This window comes from Callionymus lyra, chromosome 18, assembly GCF_982586985.1.
Source record: "Callionymus lyra chromosome 18, fCalLyr1.hap1.1, whole genome shotgun sequence".
Lineage (NCBI taxonomy): Eukaryota > Metazoa > Chordata > Actinopteri > Syngnathiformes > Callionymidae > Callionymus > Callionymus lyra.
In genome coordinates this window covers 11,679,231-11,696,541 of record NC_141835.1, presented here as the reverse complement: position 1 = coordinate 11,696,541, position 17,311 = coordinate 11,679,231, and the positions used below count along the sequence as shown (strand labels likewise).

Sequence of the window (17,311 nt, the reverse complement as noted above, 5' to 3'; positions counted from 1 at the left end):
GTGACCCTGGTCTGGAAAAGCGCTATACAAATAAAAATTACTTACTTACTTACTGTTAAAGCAACAATTTGGAACAGGTGGTGTTATTTTTTTGAGCACCAGAACAAAAACAACGGGTGTTTTTTAACCAATTTTGAGTTGAAGAATCAATCATGTCGCTCTTTTAAAGTTTTACTTTGACGGGCCCTAACTCGCAGTTCTGACTCGTCTGACCTTTGACTCTCACATTCCGAAGTCAAGTCCGGACAATATTGAAACTGTGACGTGTAAAAACAGGAAACTCATCCGACAGATTATGTAGAAAATAACCATTTTATTTTGCATTATTATTCATTAATAGTACAAATCTAAACATGTACTATAGAGCTACTGTTTTTAAATTTAAAAATGTAATATAAAATACAATAAAATAATAATTGTTGCACATTCATCTTAACTTAATAAGATTTGTTTTTCGTAAATTACATTATTTTAGTTGTGTTCCCGAAAAAAAAAAAAATATCAAATTATAAATAAAATAAAAAGGACTTAATTGGAATTTTAACATGCGGTATGACCTTGATTATAAAAAAAAAATAATGGAAGAACACTCATACTATTTAGTGTAGTTACACTGCAGTTACACTAGAGGGAGTATTGTCGATCTTGCATGTTAGGGCTTTAACTGACAATTTTATTATTCTTTTTTATTTAATTACTCATAAATAGTTCAGATCTAAATATGTCTCCACAATGTGTTTGTGGTATCCCTTGTGCTGTCTCTGGGTCAAGGTGACCTGGTAGCCTGAAATCATATGTGTTTGTGGTATCCCTTGTGTTGTCTATGGGTCAAGGTGACCTGATAGCCTGAAATCAAATGTGTTTGTGGTATCCCTTGTGTTGTCTCTGGGTAAAGGTGACACGAAGGCCTGAAAACAAATGTGTTTGTAGTATCCCTAGTGTTGTCTCTGGGTCATGGTTACCGTGGTAGCCTGAAAACAAATGGGTTTGTAGTATCCCTTGTGCTGTCTCTGGGTCAAGGTGACCCGAAGGCCTGAAAACAAATGTGTTTGTGGTATCCCTTGTGTTGTCTCTGGGTCAAGGTTAACATCAAGGGATACGACTAAAACTTTTGACTATAGGGTTATTGATTCAAAGTTTTTTGGATTTTTTTTTAGTTTTTAATGTCTGTCAAAAAACGTTAAGTCTATATATAAAAAAAATATTAAAAGTGCTTTTACACCAGATTAAAAAAACTATAATACAGTAATTGTAGCCTACTTATCCTGACTTATAGACATTTGTGTTTAGTTTGTTTTTTTTGGTTTAGTTTGGGTCTACTTAATACTTTGCGGCCCCTCGCAGAAGATACCGTTTAGAACGTGGCCCCTAATACTGATCTATATCGTATGTTAAAAATGTTGAAATGTGCTCGAAAAATATATATTTCAACCCATCGAAAAACCAGACAAATCGAAACTGACTTTCCTGGCGTTATTCTTCCACCGCGGGTTGTTTATGAAGATAAAGGAGTGAAACCAGCAGGTCCACACACACACTCACACACCCCCACACACACACACACACACACACACACACACACACACACACACACACACACACACACACACACACACACACACACACACACACACACACATACACACACACACTCTTTAATCACCCCGGAGGTTTAGAAAGCGTGGCGAGGAAGCGAGGAAGACGATACTCACGCTGGATGTCGCTGAACAGGTAGGATCCGATGAAGGAGAAGATGAGGACGGAGATGGGCAGAGCGCAGTCGGACATCACCTCCCTCACTTTGACGTGCAGGAACGGACTGGAAGAGAGGGAAGGAGGGATGAAGGGATGAAGAAAGACAAATACAAAATTACTGTGGGCGAGACGAGGGCGACGGGTGGAATCCTAACACGGCTCGAACCCTCGCACACAATCGAATCTGGCGCCGGCGTTGATCGGATTACGAAACAATCAGAAGCAGAAAGTTCGCGCTCATCAAATTACGGCTTCGACCCAAAAGGGATGTTTTGGGGTTGATTTTTTTTTCCGAGGGAAAGTTTTCGGCAAACTCTGTCCCAATTAGAGGGTCCTGTAACCGCGGCGCCGGGCGGGGGGGCACGTACCTCCTCTTGAACTGGTAGAGGGTGTTGCCCATCCACAGCGTGCCCATGGTGAGCAGCAGAGAGACCACCGGCCGCTCCCGGGTGCAGTGCATCAGGGTCTCGGGGATGGCCTGCAGCACCAGACCCGTGGCGAAGTCGCTGCTGTTGGACGCGTCCTGAGCCAGGTCGCCCACGGTGATGTTGGCCAGTACTGGAGTGAAGTAGTACTTCTGAAAAACTGCAGTGAAACAATGGCACAAGTTATATTTTTGTATTAGTTTCAAAAGACCTGAAGCAACGTTTACATGAACCAACATTTACAATGAATTCAGTTAAAGGTCTCTTTATGAAAAGTTCCTTAACCCTAGAGCTATCTCAGGGTCAAGGTGACCCCGAAGGTCTGAAAACAAATGTGTTTGTTGTATCCCTTGTGTTGTCTCTGGGTCAAGGTGACCCAAAGGCCTGAAAACAAATGTGATTGTGGTATCCCTTGTATTGTCTCTGGATCAAGGTGACCTGGTAGCATGAAAACAAATGTGTTTGTGGTATCCCTTGTGTTGTCTGTGGGTCAAGGTGACCAGAAGACTTGCAAACAAATGTGTTTGTGGTATCTCTTGTGTTGTCTCTGGGCCAAGGTGACCTGAAGACCCGAAAACAAATGTGATCGTGGTATCTCTTGTGTTGTCTCTGGATCAAGGTGACCCGGTGGCCTGAAAACAAATGTGTTTGTAGTATCCCTTATGTTGTCTCGGGGTTAAGGTGACCTGAAGACTTGAAAACAAATGTGTTTGTTGTATCCCTTGTGTTGTCTCCAGTAGGCTAAAATAAATTAGCGCGTTTGAGGTATCCCTTGTGTTGTCTCTGGCTCAAGGTGACCTGGTAGCCTGAAAACAAATGTGATTGTGGTATCCCTTGTGTTGTCTCTGGGTCAAAGTGACCCAGTAGCATGAAATCAAATGTGTTTGTGGTATCCCTTGTGTTGTCTCTGGGTCAAGGTGACCCGGTAGCATGAAATCAAATGTGTTTGTGGTATCCCTTGTGCTGTATCTATGGATCAAGGTTAACATCAAGGGATACCACTAAACATTTGTTATTGCGGTTCGGGGTCACTTTGACCCCGAGATAAGTGTAAAAAATATAAAAAAATAAATAATTTTACACCGAAATTCTCAACGACGCAACAGAGAAGCCATAACAGCTACACTTCTCAGTTAGTGCTTTAATTCAAGGTAACAACGTTTTGTTTCTCTCAAGGCTTCTCTCCGGCTACAAAACGAACCAAACTGTTATCAAGTGGATCTAAACGAGTGTTCGAGACATTTGAATAAGTTTTGGACGCACAAGGACAGACGCTGAATGATTTATAGAAGCATAATAAAACCCAAGGCTTATCTGGAAGGTCTGAGATAAATCACATTTATCATGAACCGCTGGGGAAAGAAGAGATATTTGCTTCGTTAATTGGCCACATTAGAATTATACGTTGAAAATTATTCACATCTCTGAGCAATCAGTTCATGAAATTCTTGTTGATGGAGAATCACTAGACGTGATTGGACGTTTCACTTTGAAGATTGTATAGGTTTGATTTATCCATCCATCCATCCATCCATCCATCCATCCATCCATCCATCAAACCATCCATCTATCCATCTATCCATCCATCCAGCTAGCTATCCATCAAACCATCCATCCATCCAGCCAGCCAGCCATCCATCCACACATCCATCCATCTATCTATCTATGTATTTATCCATCCATCCATCCATCCATCCACCCACACATCCATCCATCTATCTATCTATGTATTTATCCATCCAACTATATATCCATCCATCCATCCATCTATGTATTTATCCATCCATTTATATATCCATCCATCTATATATCAATTGATCCATCTATCTATATATTCATCCACCCATCTATCCATCCATCTATGTATTTATCCATCCATTTATATATCCATCCATCTATATATCCATCCATCCATCTATCCATCAATCCATCTATCCGTCCATCTATTTATATATCCATTAATCTATTTATATATCCATCCATCCATCTATATATCCATCCATCCATCCATCTATATATCCATCCATCTATCCATCATTCGATCCATCTATCTACATATCCATCTATCCATCTATATATCCATCCATCTATCCATCAATCGATCATCTATCCATCCATCCATCCATCTATATATCCATCAATCCATCTATATATCCATCCATTCATCCATCTATCCATCATTCGATCCATCTATCTACATATCCATCTATCTATATATCTATATATCCATCTATATATCCATCCATTCATCCATCTATCCATCATTCGATCCATCTATCTACATATCCATCCATCCATCTATCTATATATCCATCTATCCATCAATGGATCATCCATCCATCCATCCATCCATCCATCCATCCATCCATCCATCCATCCAACCATCCATCAGAGACACATGACAATAACAATTATAATTGGAATTGTATTTTTCTTTTTAAGTCATTGTTGTTTGAATCAGAATTTTCACATCAAAAACGTCTCATGGAATTTCTTGACAGTGACATGTATCATAAAACAATTAATGAATCTATGTTTATCAAACAGTTAATTATTGCAAGTACTGTCAACATTTCTTTACACACTTCTTAACTCGACTGACACACAAAAAGGGGATTTTTACTCACTCTTGACTGTCCCTTTGACTGCATCCACCACGAATGCTATGGAGATGAACATGGCGATGACTTCTTCTGTGGACCTGCAGACCAAAGACAATTGAAAATAAATAATACACAACAGAAAATCCTCTTAACGTCGAGAAGGAATCTTTAGTGTATTATTGAACTTCAACTCAATGTCTGTCTTTTAATGTGAGATAATGTATTCTGATGAAGCACCTTTTGAAGAGCTTCATGACGAGGCTGAGATTGAAGATCCCTCCCAAGATGAGAAAGAAGCAGTTCCAGAGTCCGATGCAGGCGTAAAAGGCTGCGAAGTTCAGGTTGTAGTCGTCACAGATTCCTCGAATCACTGCAGTAAACAAGAAACAATTGTTTAAACAGACTTTATAAGCTTTTCTTCCACGTGGACACACTTAGATGTGATGTTCTTCACTGCATCACGTCATCTTCAAAACATAAATCCGAATTAAAAAGTATGGACGTCCTGAGGGCCTTGTAAATACAGGCAGAAGGCCGTATGTGGACCCCGGACCACACCTTTTCCCAGATTAAAGTACAGATTTTAATAAATTAATCTCTTGATTTTGTCGACAGCATTGGTCCAAACACATTGATTCCAAAATAAGAATAGGTGGATTTTATCTTCGGATCAGTTGGGGCAGGACATTTCAAACGTTCACCTACCCTTACTTTACAATAACAATTACTTATTAATTTGACTTTAAAGTGATCCAAAATTCAAACTTATTTTCCACTCACCCTCATGTCGACCAAGGGTTGGGATGATTTTCAGAGTAATCTGTTCCTTTTTAGAGTTATAGCCAAAAATGTTTGTTCATTTTAATGTAGCGACTGGAGCTCAGTTGTCTTCGTCTTCATCTTCGTCCAAAAAGACACTTAAAAACATCCAAATACTTCCGTACTGCTCGTCTGTAACGTCCATCTTGCCTCAAGATTCAGAATTGTTCCAAAAATCGTAAATAAATCTATATTTTAAGATTGTTTTAAGCGGTTATTAGCAGGCTATTAGAGGGGCAGCCTCACAATATGAAGGTTGCCGGTTCGCTTCCGGGTCAAGTACGGCCAACTTGTGACTTTTCGGTGTGGAGGTTGTATGTTCTCCCCGTGTTTGCGTGGGTTTACTCTGGGCACTCTGGTTTCCTCCCACTAGTGATGGTCTGATGAAGCTTCATGAAGCAGTGTCATTACTTTCAGTGTCCACTAGATGGCATCTCTGCTCTATTATCTTTTGTTATTAACAACTGTTCTCATGAAACATCACATCATTTTTAAACTGATGGCGCCACCTACTGACCTCTAAAAAACATGACACTGTTTCATGAAGCCTCATCAACACATCAATACCTCCCACAGTCCAACAAACATACAGAGGTTGATTGAAAACTTGGGGAAAACGTCCATAAGTATGAGTGTGTGTTCGAATGGTTGTGTGTCTTTGTGTGTCCTGCGACAGACTGCCGTCCTGTCCAGGGTGTCCCCTCGCCTCTTGCCTGGAGAATCTGGGATAGACTCCAGTCTCCCTGCAACCTCCATGAGGGATTCAGCGAAATAGAAAACGAATGAATGAATATCAGCTCCAGCTACAAGTCTTTCCTCATTGAAACAAACAGCAAGTGTTTAATCTGATAGTCTGGAATATTCTGCTAAAAACAACTTTAAATATAAACTTGTTCTTTTTTTTTTCTTGTCGAGGCTTCAATACAAGATGGACAGTTATAGACGAGCAGTATGGAGGTATTTGGACAAAGAAGAAGACAACTGAGCTCCAGTCGCTACATTAAAATGAACAAACATTTGTGTCTATAACAAATAACTATAAAAAAGACACATATAAAATAAATGAAAATAATCCCAACTCTGAGTCGACATGAGGACTAGTAGTAAACGAGTGAAGTTTAAATCTTTATGAAAACCCTCAGCATAAATGTGACGAAACAGGAAACGAGTCGATCGGATCCCAGTTAAAAAAACACAAAACAAAACCTCACTCCTCGTCTCTCGCTCAAGGCCGTCACATGTCGTCTCGGTCACATGCTCGACTGTCACATGAACGTCAAACTACGACCACAGAAGAGGAGAAACCAACGAGAAACGCCTTCTTCCCAACGAGATAATAACCAAAGCGTGATTGAGGCGTCTTTCTAAGAGTTGAATAAAAACACAGGAATGAACGGATCTATATTCATGGAAAACATGAATCCACCGATTGATCTCTTCAGTTTTTTGTTTTTATGACTAGCTTTGTGTTTTTTTTTAATATATATATATATTTCCAAGCGCTGCCTTCTTGGTGAGACCAGGAGCTCCAAACACGAGCTAATGATTCTCATGAGATCCTGTTTAGCAAAACTCTGACCCATTTACATCAAAAGATCATCACAACGGCACGTTAACAAGGAGCGAAACAACAGCCTCCTGTCTCCGGTTTTCTAACAATAGGAAGATATTAAAGCGACGTTTTTTTTTTTTTCATTTTGTGGCGCGAGATCAATCAAAAAAAATGACACCATAAATAACACACACTTGGTGAGAGTCAGGGTTAGATAAGGACGCAGCTGGGTTTCGCTCAAGAAAGGAAAACAAAAAAAAAAAGCCCTTTGGCGGTAGAATCTAAAATTAAGGCGGCGCTTGTGTAACGAGTGCGTACCTTTAATGAAGATGGCGAGCGGCGCCGTGGTCAGGGGCACGACCAGGGGCGACCCGGCGAAGAGCGAGTAAATGACCCCGCCGATGCTCTGGCCGATGATGGACTTCCGGACGTCTTGGTAGAAAAAATAAACAGTTAGTTAACACACAAATGTATCCTCAGTCTAAGTGATTTTGTGTTGACATGAGGTTGTGTTTTATTATCAACTAGCTGTCGGGCGAACTTAAGAAACAGCATTAGAGCCTAAATAACCTTCTGACAAGTCCATCAAAGTGTCTTTTCTTGTTCTTTTCAAAAATGATTTAGATCAAGTGTTCAGGCCTCGTGACTCAAAGATCTGATTAAACAAGAGTAACTGTATCCAGAAGGTTCCAAAGAAGGTTAGAATCTATACTATTAAATATTATTAGAGATTTGAGAAAAGCCTTAGCTACCTATGATGATCTACTAGCTATGATCTACCCAAGTCAGGCCTTTTTTGACCAAAAAACAAACAAGAAGAGTAAAGTAAGAATATTGAAAAGTGTTGAAGTTGTTAAATATGGTTAAAGCTTAAAGTATGTTCATCAAATATACTTGTTGGGTTGAAACCCGTTGGAGTAAATTAATTAACTCAGCCTGTGAAACCGTGACGAAAATATAACAGCGAACTAACAGCTCCGTGCCTCAAAAATATTTCAGAAAGACATGCAAACTCTGTGTTTTCTTGCTTACTTGTATACAAGTAAACCTTTTAAACCAGACCTGATTTCTAGCCTTTGTTTATGTAAAAAAAAAGCGTTTCTTGACCTAAAACAAAATGTTTAAAAGAAAAGATTCCCTTTTAGGAAGGAGAAAAAAAACAGCTAGTAGAGAAGAGGTTAAGGTACATTCATGACTGTAAGATAAATTAAAATTTGGAAAAATTACAGGATAAAGACATAAGGAAAAAAGGCAGGAAACAGGCTGGAAAAACAACACTAGTAAACATAATTAATTGATGTTTCTGGCTAAAAAAACAAACATTTTTTTAACTAAAAATATTTGACAGTAAGGTTAAATTTTGTCATATGTTCATATTTTTCCAAATGGTTATTTTAAGGATCTTCCTATTCAAATGGAAATGCCTCAATATCAATGTATATACAATGTAATAATCAAAAAGATATTATATTAAGTTCCTTAAGTTAAGTACCTTCCTGACACAAATATTTATTTTCCTAGTTTCCTTATTTATTTATTTATTTTTCCAAGTTTTCAATTTCATTTAAGGTTTTTCAGTACTTGGCTAGTCAGGAATTTATACTTCCGACCCTGATGCTAGTAGATATGAGATGAAGGCAACATATAACAGAGAAATAACAGCTCTGTGCTTCAAAAATATTTCATGTAAACTCTGTGTTGTTCTCCTTTCTCACTTACATACAAGTAAAATGTCTATTTTGAAATATCCATCTCTAGCATCGGAATAACACTTCACCGACAGAGTTGTGTTTCCGTTTTAAAGCCGAGACAAAGCAACGAAAGTGAATGCGGTGTGTTTACCGATCTCGCCGCGGGTGCTCTCGTCGTTGAGCGTGCCGAACGCGATCGCCGGGAGGAGGAGGGCGATGTAGAGGAAGATGGCGGTCGTCATGTACTTCACTAAGGCTTTATTATTGCCGACTACACCTGCGGGAGACAAATAACAAACACAATGAGTCATACCCGGCTCACAATTAATCATCTTCAGTCTTCCACCGGGTTCATCCTCACGTGTGGTGTGACATTTGTTTCTTAATAAGAAAGAAAAAAACAGGTGAGGATGTTATCTACACGGCTCTTACGAAGCTCTTGTTTTAATTTTGATTGTCAGTTTATCTCTTGAGTCTTTAAGCAACATAACAAAAAATATGTATAAAAGAATAACATTCTTTGTTGACGGTGTATGGCTTCTAACTGCCGCTGCTTCTGTTCTTTGTTCAGAGCTTTTTTAATTTTTACTTTTTATTATTACAATCAAATTACTTAAATTCATCAACTTCCATGAAACTTTGATGATTAAATTCAAAATCCAATTTTTTAACGCTTTTTTAAACTTTTTAAGTGATAGTTCACACAAATATAACTCGTTTTCTACTCGCCCTCTAAGTGTTGGGATTATTTTCAGAGTAATCTGTGTCTTTTTAAGAGTTAAAGACAAAAATGCACGTTCATGCTAATGTAGCAACTGGCGCTCACTTATCTTCGTCCAAAAAGACAAACTTAAAAACATCCAAATACCTCAATACTGCTCGTCTGTAATGTCCATCTTGTATTGAAGCCCCGACATTAGCAATCGTTCGGAAAAATTGTAACAAGCCTCTCTTTGAAGCTTGTTTTTAGCGGATGTTGCTAGGCTAGCTGCTAGGCTAGCTTCATCTTCGTCCAAAAAGACAAACTAAAAAACATCAAAATACATCCATACTGCTCGTCTGTAACGTCCATCTTGTATTGAAGCCCCGACATTAGCAACTGTTCCGAATAAAAATTATACAAGTCTATATTTTAAGCTTGTTTTTAAGCTAAAATGCTAACATGCTACACAATTCCTAATGTCAAGGCCTAAATACGAGAGGGACGTTACAGATGACTAGTACGGAGGTATTTGGATGTTTTTAAGTTAGCAACATCCGCTAAAAACAAGCTTCAAATAGAGGCTTGTTACAATTTTTTCCGAACAATTCCCAATGTCGAGGCTTCAATACAAGATGGACGTTACAGACGAGCAGTATTGAGGTATTTGGATGTTTTTAAGTTAGCAACATCCGCTAAAAACAAGCTTCAAATAGAGGCTTGTTACAATTTTTTCCGAACAATTCCCAATGTCGAGGCTTCAATACAAGATGGACGTTACAGACGAGCAGTATGATAGTATTTGGATGTTTTTAAAGTGTCTTTTTGGACGAAGAAAACTGAGCTTTGGTTGCGACCGATATATGAACATACATTTTCGTCTATAACACCAAATTACACTAACAATAATCCCAACTATTAGTCGACATGAGGGTGAGTAGAAAATAAAGTGAAATCCAAATGAGCTTCTTGGCAGAGGTATGTGCTGCAATAGTGCTTTTCTTTTAGTGAAGAAAAAACAATATTTCAACTAAATAATCTGTGGATTCCGGAGATTTTTAGAGCGAGTTCAATGGATAATCTGGAAATATTTCATTTGGAGTATGGATAATGATTGATGTGAAGCATAAAGACACGAAAATGTCCATTTTGATCGAGTCAATTATGAGTGAAACAAAGATGATTCACGTCATTAAAAAAAAGCAGCGTTTGTAATAATGTCAACACAAACACGAACATATGGCGACACCTGAGACGTCGACGCCGGTGCCGCAGATGCCGCACTGATGTAATTGAAGAAGAAGAAAAAAAAAAAGGTGACAGACAAACGAGGAGCTGCCAGAAGCCCCCCCGCCCCTGTGCGGTATAATGAGGATGATTCACTTCCACCACGAGTCCGGGTCAAACCCACCATCTGTGAAGTCAGAGGCGTAGTAAGGCAGTCTGCGGCACAAGTCCTCGTAAATCCCTCGCCCGGCTCGGAGGAAGTCCTGACACTGTGGACGGGAGAGAAGAAGAAAAAAAAAAGGCTGGAGTCGGTTCACAACAGAAAAAAATGACGCACAATCGCTGTTAAAAACCCGGGACCGGCCGGCGGAGCCGACGACACCTGGAGCCACCGGGACAAATGTCACTGAAGGATCCGCTCGACCGGAGAGTCACGGACGCTTGACTCAGAACGAGTGTTAGATAACTAGCTCTTTTCAGCGCAGCAGTGGAGGAATATTCTAAGAATTCAAGTACAAACGAACGTCTAAGAAAATGTAAAAACAAAAAAAAAGGGAAAATATGGTGTGATGGACCTCGAGGTGTTTTGATCAGGTGACCATCGATGACCCCCAGTAAGAGTGAGGGGTCTTAAATGATCGCGTTTATTGTGATTAATAATCACATTCATCTAATATCTAAAAAATTCCTTAACAATATAATTTGATGTTATCGTCCATTTTAAAAGTCTGTCAGTGCCAGTAACACGGCAGTAAAACAGCACTAACCTTGGCTTTAGCGTATCCCTTATGTTGTCTCTAGGCCAAAGTTAACCGAAGGCACGAAAACAAATGTGTTTGTGGTATCCCTTGTGTTATCTCAGGGTTAAAGTTAATCGAAGGCACAAAAACAAATGTGTTTTCGTTATCCCTTGTGTTGTCTCTGGATCAAGGTGACCTAAAGGCATGAAATCAAATGCGTTTGTGTTATCCCTTGCGTTGTCTCTGGGTCAAGGTGACCCAAAGGCTAGAAAACAAATGTGTTTGAGGTATCCCTTGTGTTGTCTCTGTGTCAAGGTGACCCAAAGGCCAGAAAACAAATGTGTTTGAGGTATCCATTGTGTTGTCTCTGTGTCAAGGTGACCCAAAGGGCACGAAAACAAATGTGTTTGAGGTATCCTTTGTGTTGTCTCTGGGGCAGGGGGTGAACAAACATTAGTTTTTCTGGCCTTCGGGTCACCTTGACCCTGAGATAACACAACGGATAAAAATGTATTATATTATTTTAAAAAAATAGTGACTTATAGTCTAGAATTGGAGGTACTCACTTAATTCTAATTTGAAACAAACTTAACGATTTACCAAATCTTATTATGAATAATGTGCTTAAATATGTTGTTGGTTTGCCTTTATTACGTCTTTCGACCTCCTTGGCAGAGGTATGCGTCGTCTCGGTGCTTCGCTATCATTGATTATCACGGCGACATCAAAATGTTTCCGCACAAAAAAGCTTGAGAAGGTAGAGGGCGACGCACCTCACCCGACTATTTTAAGATTTCTACTCGACTTCCTTAAGTTGTTTTACTTCCTAGTTTGTCGTCTGTCAACACACACACACACACACACACACACCCCTCTTTCACTGAGTGGCACTGAGCCTTCTCCAGCTGAGGGATAAACACCTCCACTATTAAAACAACCCAACATGAGAGGAAATGTCCGGGAGCTCCGGCCTGTCAGTGGCAACATTACCAAGAGATATGGGTCGAAAAGAGAGGAGGAGGCCCTTTGGACTAGTGTGTGTGTGTGTGTGTGTGTGTGTGTGCGTGTGTGCGCGTGTGTGTGTGCGTGTGTGTGTGTGTGTGTGTGTGTGTGCGCGCGTGTGTGTGTGTGTGTGTGCATGTGTGTGTTCTGACAGCTCTGTGAGAGACGTGAGGTCATTTGAGAAGGTCTGGCAGAAGTTGATGCTGATTGATTATGGGGAAGAAAAAAAAAGGAGAGAAAAGATGGAAGCGTCCAGCTGTGAGATAGAAACTGAGGAGGAAGATGGCAGATGAAAAAGAGAAAGGATTTCTATGAGAAATGGATTTAAATAAAGTAAAAGCAAGATGGAGGATTATGTCATAGATTTAAGAGACTTCTTGGTAGAGACGGTTGTGGAGAGGAAAGATCTTCCTTTTCTTGGAAATATCTTATTTATTTAAATAAAATATATGCATATCTTCAAACCAATAATAGAAAAAAAGCACTTTTAAAAGTGACAAAAAAAAAATTGTCTTTAAATGTCATTTTATTTACCATACTTTCCAGACTAACATTGGTCGCACCGCAAGTATTTACTTTTGTAACACAAGGAATTTACAGAGTATTTTAAAATGTATTTGTAGTTACTTATTTTATTTAAACAGTGCCAGTAACACGGCAGTAACACAGCATTAACAGGGCATAACTTCCACTTTATGTCTTCCTGTTAGAGCGCCTCCTAGAGGCATCTATATATTAGCTAGGCATTTAAAAAAAATGACTGCTTTTTTTAAGGGGAATTAAAAAAATTGTATTTTGAGGGATTGTTTTCAGCTTAAGAAAGAAGAGATTTTTTGTCCTTTTAATGTTTTTTTCGCAACCGCGGAACGGTTTAATGTAGGCTTTATGTTCTCGCACAAACTTTAATATTAAAACTTTATAAACTTTTTTTTTTTAAAGGTTAATTTTTTTGAGTAAACATGACAGAAACTAGCGTCTTGTCAAGAGTCACAGAATAATGTTACTTCAGAGAAAATACCACCTTTAAACAAAGAAAAAAAACCACCTTTAATACAGTTATGATAATAATAGAACGGCTCTGTGCGGCCCGGTAACAAATGTCTCATGGGCCGGTACTGGCCCCCGGACCAGGGGTTGGGAACTTTCTAGTCTATGAAACAAATGTTAGGCGAGGTTGCTGTGGCCCTTGAGAGGGAAAAGTTAGAAGAAAAAAAAGGTGATGGACAAAAAGGAAAAAATTTTACCAAAATAACACGAAATATTCCAAAGTATACGTGAGCTTTAAGGCGATATCAGACCCAGTAAAACTGATAGAAATATTTAACATCACTATACATCAATACTATTAACTAGTTCAACCAAACGTAACTTTTACTAAATATCTTTGTTTTGATGTCTTTTTCCTCAAAGTTCTTTTATATGATTCTTTAAATAAAATGTATATATCATTAAATATTACACAATTTATTCACCACCAGTTTTTCTCCTCCTTTTTTGCAATTTACTTATCTTTTTTTATGGTTTTCCATGGTAAAAATTGGTAAATATATATACCATTCTTTGAGGCTTCAAAAAACAACATTTTACACATTTGGGCAACAAATATTTACGTTCTCATGGTCTGTCGCATACCATACTTTAGCCTTTATAAGTTTTTAAAATGAAATGTATATAAATAATAATAAATAATACCAATCCAATTAAATGGCAGTTGTTTTGCATTTAATGTGTTTTATTTTAAATGGTAAAATGTGTAAAATGTTTTTATTAGAATCTTAAAATAAAATGGATTATAATTAAAATAAAATGAAGTGTGAGGGTAAATTTAAAGATAAATCAATAAATAAAAGGTATTTATAGATTTATCTTTAAATTTACCCATCTTATTTAATGATATACTTCACGGTATACAGTATAATGTATACAATTGTAACAAAATATAATATAAATAGTATAAATACTCTATTAACAGCTACTTCAATCCAAACATGCTCAACCATACAAAAATGGCCGCCTACCATGAGGGGTTTATGACTGTGAGGGTCCGTCTCCTCCTCTTTCCCGGCGGCCATGGGCTGCTGGTGCACCGCCGTCAGTAGCTGCCTCTGGACCACCAGGGCGTCCTTGAACTCCGCCTTCGTCTTGGTCTCCAGCAGCTTCTGCCTGAACGAGATGTCGGAGAAGAGGGTGGCGTAGGTGCGACCCAGCTCTATCGCCGTTTTGGTGCTTTTCTGTGGAAGAAAAAAAAGAAATACTGACCATGAATAGATCTGAAGGTAAGAACCAGAATTTTAAAGTTGATCCTGAAAGAAACAGCCAGTGAAGAGTTTTAAGGAGAAATGTGAGTTCTTCTACTAGAGCGGGTCAGAATTCTCGCTGCAGAGTTTTGTATTAACTGCAGGCGAGACAGTTCCTTCTTGTTAAGACACCAAAATAAACTATTACAATAGTCTAAAGCAGGGGTGTCAAACTGGTCCAGAAAAGGGCCGAGACGGTGCAGGTTTTTGTTCCAACCAGTCAAGCACACATGAGTTAACCAATCAGGCGTCGGCTTAAACAAGCAACACCTGACTGTTAATTAATTGATTACTGTCTTCAGACGCCTGATTGGTTCAACTATAATGTGCTTGACTGGTTGGATCCAAAACCTGCACCGGCTCGGCCCTTCTCTGGATCAGTTTGACACCTGTGGTCTAAACGATAAGACACAAACACATGGATTGTGTCGTGACACCTTTTCCTAATTAATCGCGATTAATGCGATTAATCCCTCTATTACACTAAATTACCATCAGGGCATGTTTATCCCAAAAAAAACATCCATAAAACACACAAACAATTGAAAGAAATGTAAATTCCTTCGCCCCGTAAACGGTTGCCAAGCAAAAAGAATTGGTAACAATATAATCATATCCTACAGAGGTTTTCCTTCACCCCCGTGAATAATTGGAACACAATAGCAGTCGTGGTTGATCCTCACTCGAGGCGCAGATTAACGTGGGAGAGAGAAAGACATTAGTGGTCGTGTGAAGAGGGGTGGAGGGTTTCGCAAGAACACAGTGGGAGACTCATGAGAAGAAGAAGAAGAAGAAGAAGAGACCAAACACTAAGTGGAAACAGGACAAGACACGATAGCGCCAGTCGATGCCGATGGAAAATTGAAGGACGTTTCGACTCAAGCGATGGCGACGCGGCGAGGCCCGGTCGGAAGTGTTGGACGGAGCGCTGAAGGACATCAGGGGTTGAGTGGCTGAATTGCGAGAAGAGCGAGTTCATGCTTTAATGGAGAGGGAAGGTGTTACAGTTGAAATCACCCCCTACTCCAGGTGAGCGCTTCAGTGCAGGAGAAACAAACAGTGACCTCCAGATCATCAAGGATTGTTGTTTTACTACGTTGACACAGGTCTAAATGATGAGTATTACTCCCTTTTTACCCCAGTTTGGATTATTTTAACCAAAATAAAAAACGACAAACTATACACCCCATGTGACAAACTCATGGCTCTGGGTTCAAATATGACCCGCCGGATGGTTAGCTCAAAATCAAAGTAGATCAATGTTGATGTTGGCGACTTATAAAGACACAAACATTTAAGATGAACAGAGATTATAGAAGAACGACACAGAGAAAATGGATGAGAAATGTGACACTTCCTGTTTGTTTGTTGGTAAAATACAAATCCTACCCGCAAGTCACTTATGGAGTAAAACTACGGTAACCAGCAGAGTAATACTATGTTAACAAGCAGGTGTAATACTGCGGTGAATAGCAGAGTAATAATACTATGTTAACTATCTGATTAATACGCCAGTAAATAGCAGAGTAGTACTTAGTTAACTAGCCGAGTAATACTTTGATGAATAGCAGATAAATACTAAGTAAACCCACAGAGTAATACTGCAGTGAATAGCAGACTAATATTAAGTTAACTAGCAGAGTAATACTGGGGTGAATAGCAGACTAATATTCAGTTAACTAGCAGAGTAATAATGGGGTGAATAGCAGACTAAAATTCAGTTAACTAGCAGAGTAATACTGGGGTGAATAGAAGACTAATATTAAGTTAACTAGCCGAGTAATACGTTGATGAATAGCAGAGTAATACTAAGTAAACCCACAGAGTAATACTGCAGTGAATAGCAGACTAATATTCAGTTAACTAGCAGAGTAATACTGGGGTGAATAGCAGACTAATATTAAGTTAACTAGCAGAGTAATACTGCGGTGAATAGCAGACTAATATTAAGTTAACTAGCAGAGTAACACTGCGGTGAATAGCAGAGTAATACTAAGTAAACTAGCAGAGTAGTACTCCGGTGAATAGCAGATTAATACTATGTTAACTAGCAGAGCAGTACTGCGTTGAAAAGGAGTAATACTACGTTAACTAGCCGAGTAATTCTTCGGTGAAAAGCAGATAATACTACGTTAACTAGCAGAGTAATACTCCGGTGAATCGCAGAGTAATACTATGGTGATTCGCAAATATATAGTACGGTGACTAACAGAGTAACACTACGATGACTCTCATAGTAATACTACGGTGACTCTCAGAGTAATACTACGGTGACTCAAAGAAATACCACGGTGACTCATAGAAAAATACTACAGTGACTCGCAGAGTAATACTACGGTGACTCGCAGAGTAATACTACAGTGACTGGTGGTGAAGCTTTGAAGTTTACCAACATTTTGATGGATTTCTGTATTCGTTAAAATAAGACAAAAATCAATCAATCAATCAAAATCAAGCCAATCATTTTCAATCAATCAAGGGTTTCTTTAAAGTCTAAAAT

At 38.9% G+C, this 17,311-nt stretch overlaps 1 protein-coding gene across 5 annotated transcripts in view; it reads right to left on the bottom strand.

Annotated features, from left to right (window-relative positions):
- The window catches only part of slc4a11 (solute carrier family 4 member 11), a 97,652-nt gene that overhangs the window by 12,657 nt on the left and 67,684 nt on the right, over window positions 1-17,311 (bottom strand). For all 5 annotated transcript variants that reach the window (XM_087780117.1, XM_087780116.1, XM_087780119.1 and 2 more), the window contains 8 exons: window positions 14,533-14,745; window positions 10,957-11,041; window positions 8,997-9,122; window positions 7,473-7,586; window positions 5,021-5,153; window positions 4,808-4,881; window positions 2,124-2,340; window positions 1,713-1,819 (listed from right to left, as the gene is read on the bottom strand). In XM_087780117.1, coding sequence (XP_087636243.1) covers window positions 1,713-1,819; window positions 2,124-2,340; window positions 4,808-4,881; window positions 5,021-5,153; window positions 7,473-7,586; window positions 8,997-9,122; window positions 10,957-11,041; window positions 14,533-14,745 — 1,069 coding nt within the window. The remainder of the gene's footprint in view (window positions 1-1,712; window positions 1,820-2,123; window positions 2,341-4,807; window positions 4,882-5,020; window positions 5,154-7,472; window positions 7,587-8,996; window positions 9,123-10,956; window positions 11,042-14,532; window positions 14,746-17,311) is intronic.